The sequence below is a fragment of the Lactuca saligna genome, chromosome 4 (genome assembly GCF_052625555.1).
Source record: "Lactuca saligna cultivar CGN05327 chromosome 4, ASM5262555v1, whole genome shotgun sequence".
NCBI classification, from domain to species: domain Eukaryota; kingdom Viridiplantae; phylum Streptophyta; class Magnoliopsida; order Asterales; family Asteraceae; genus Lactuca; species Lactuca saligna.
The window spans coordinates 147,982,658-147,985,540 of record NC_136420.1 but is presented as its reverse complement, the minus strand read 5'-3'; the positions used below and the strand labels follow the sequence as shown (position 1 = coordinate 147,985,540).

Sequence of the window (2,883 nt, the reverse complement as noted above, 5' to 3'; positions counted from 1 at the left end):
AATTATCATGTCCTGTTTGGGTTAACATTGTCATTTCAAAAAGCTAAAAGAATCAAAACATTTGGAAAATTAAAAAAATAATAAAGGAAAATACAAAAGTTTACTTGAGCCTAAAGAGTTCTTCACTAATTAATGAGGCTTCTTTCATTTGATTTAAGACAACTGTTTGGTAAATGGTAGGAGAGATTAGAGAAACGTTCTAAAGAATGCAAAACTATATAGTTAAATCAAAATATCTTTAAAACAAATATCATTAGAGGTAAATTGGTAATCTTATAAATAAAAATACCAAAGTTGGAAAAAATATCAACATAAAGTCATTGATCCCAACAGTCATGTGTAAGTTATCCCTATAATTGTTAAACTTGTTATGAGTTTTATAGCTCGACAATGATTATATAAAAGAAGTTAATTCGTACAATTTATTGCCATATATATACAACAATGTTATGATTTTTTTGCATATTGTACAACTCATCTAAAACATAAATTATTGTTTATGGCAAATTATTTTATAGTAAACATATTGAAAAACATATAAAATCTTCAATTTTATCAAACAACTTGAACAAAAAAAAAACTTAAAAGAAAAAGAGGATGAAACCTACAAGTCAAGTAAAACTTGATTTTCATCATCACATATTTGCTTAAAATCAAAGTCTTTATTTTTAAATGAATAAAGGTCTCAAGTCTCAACCATCCATAATGATCAAGAGACAAATCATAAGAACATTTTTTGTTGGGTTAAAGGGTAATAATGTAATTTCATAAATCGAAGCCAAAATAAAAATAAAAAAATCTTGGAAAATGAAATATGATAAGTTGATAACAGATAAGACTTTGATATAAAAGTTTGAGCGGTTGCATGTGGCATTGAGTGCACAACGATGGACCATGCCGCTTACGTTACTATTCCACCATTCGCATTTTTACTGTGTTAAACCCCACACAACACACAATACACTAAAATTATAAAAAAAAAAAACAATTCATATTCATATTCAAATCAACGAAACTTTCATTCAATTGATAAAATCAACGATTAGTAAATCTGATTACAAAATTCTACAATGAATTCATCATGTTATCTGTTTTCTCTTTGATTGAGATCATATTCTTCTTGGAAGAGACTAATCTTAACGCTAAAATCACTACTAATACGTAAAATTGGTTCATGATTATGATTAAGATGATGATGATGATGGTGATGATGATGATCATGATGTTGATTAGATCATGTGCATGAAACTTGGCCCGATTTGGCGATGAATCAAGTAATCATCGCCGGCGTTACACCCATCAAAATTTGAGATATGATTCACTAATTGTTGCTGTGAATTTTGAAGTTCCAGTTGTCGTCGGAGCTCCATTACTTTCCGGTGAGAGTTTGAGTGTTTCGCCGGAACAAACGAGGGGCTAGCGGCGGGGCGATACTCCGGGACTAACCGACCGGATTTGTAACGGACTCCACATGCGTTGCATAAAGTTTTGGGACCCATTGGACCCCTCCGCCACTGTGGTGTTGTGTCGGAACCGCAATGCAGGCATCTCCGGAGAGAGTTATCAGAACGGTGGGTAGTTTCTGGCTTGTTAATGTCGGTCGTTGACGATTTGAGGAGGAGGAGGCGTGAGGACCAATCGCAGGGAGCGGCGCGTGATCGTTTGCTACGAACTTTACCGGGGACCAAAACGTTGGTTTGAAATATCGGTGAGTTAATTCTGTTAGGACCTGTGGTTTTGTGTTGGTATTCGCGAGTCGTCTCGGAAGATGAGGTGTCGGTGGCAGTGGCGGTGGCGGTGCAGGTGGCGGGTGCTTTGTTCGCGGCGGAGATTAATTGCAGATTATGTAAGTCGTCGCTCGAGAATGATTCCTCTGTGAAACTCGATAGCCATTCCAGCTCTGCTAAATCATCATACTGCATAATTCAAATTCAAATTGAACACATGAATTCATTAGAGTTTGCTCGAGTTTTCAAATTAACACAAAATCGAAACAGAAACGGAAATTGAGCTTGAGATTATGGAGGTGGAATTGAACTTACCGGTAAACAAAGTTCACCACCGGAGAATTGAGAGTCGGAGAGGCTATAGGAGCTGATATTGCCGGATAACTGAGGTTCGCTGCCGGAGATAGAGGAATTTGAGCTAGAGAAATCAGCTGAATTAGAATTAAAACTCTCGTAATAAGCCTCGTTCATGACGACATCTTCGTCGTTAGGAAAATCAAGGAGCAAGTCATCAATGGTGAACTGATTGCCTCCGGTGATGAAGTCGGTCGGCTTCTGTTGTTCAAAGAAGCATTCTCCGGCGCCGAAGTAACTTCCCATGAGTGCGACCGGAGCTTCGGTTGTGATAATTGGGAGAGAGAGAGAGACGGAGAAAGGTGAAATGGGTGTGTTGGTGGTGGGCGGTATTTGAGGAGTGAAGGGGGAGGGGGCTAAGTGTAAAATTTTAATTATGTAATTAAATAAAAGCATCTTTAGGTGCTTAAAAAATTAAAAATAGAATCTAATGGCTCAAGTCACACTTGCTACTCAAAGTTGTTTCCCATTCTTAAATTTCTTCTTCAAATGTGCTTTTCCTTTTTTCTTTTCCTTTTTTCCTTTTCTCTTTTTCTTTTAATTTAGGTTTACCAAAAATAAGACATAGATTAATGGAGGATGAAAAACAATTCTATTTATTCATAATATCATGGTAGTGTAATTTTATGAGAATATTTAATTTTTGTATTGATATAAAAAATTCGGTAACTTTTAACGATATTAGATAATTCTTTGCGTATATAATTTAAGATGATCTTTTAGTCTTCACCTAATAAGGCTTGATAACATTAATGAATATGCTTTCTTATTGTGAATATTAATAATTTCATTGTTCCCAACG

The 2,883-nt window shown here is 35.4% G+C and overlaps 1 protein-coding gene across 1 annotated transcript; it reads right to left on the bottom strand.

The window, feature by feature from the left end:
• Positions 1–998: 998 nt before the first annotated feature.
• LOC145042920 (GATA transcription factor 12-like) lies at positions 999–2,398 on the bottom strand. Its single transcript, XM_078991440.1, has 2 exons — positions 2,043–2,398; positions 999–1,916 (listed from the first exon to the last, which is right to left on the bottom strand). The coding sequence occupies exons 1-2, from the start codon at positions 2,325–2,327 to the stop codon at positions 1,230–1,232; spliced, it is 972 nt and encodes a 323-aa protein (XP_078847566.1). The 5' UTR covers positions 2,328–2,398; the 3' UTR covers positions 999–1,229.
• Positions 2,399–2,883: the final 485 nt, after the last annotated feature.

Bases quoted from the DNA above. Each gene is read 5' to 3' on its own strand.
- LOC145042920 (XM_078991440.1), bottom strand. From the start codon at position 2,327: ATGGGAAGTTACTTCGGCGCCGGAGAATGCTTCTTTGAACAACAGAAG. The intron at 1,917-2,042 runs GTAAGTTCAATT...TGAATTATGCAG, and splicing joins GTGGTGAACTTTGTTTACCG to TATGATGATTTAGCAGAGCT.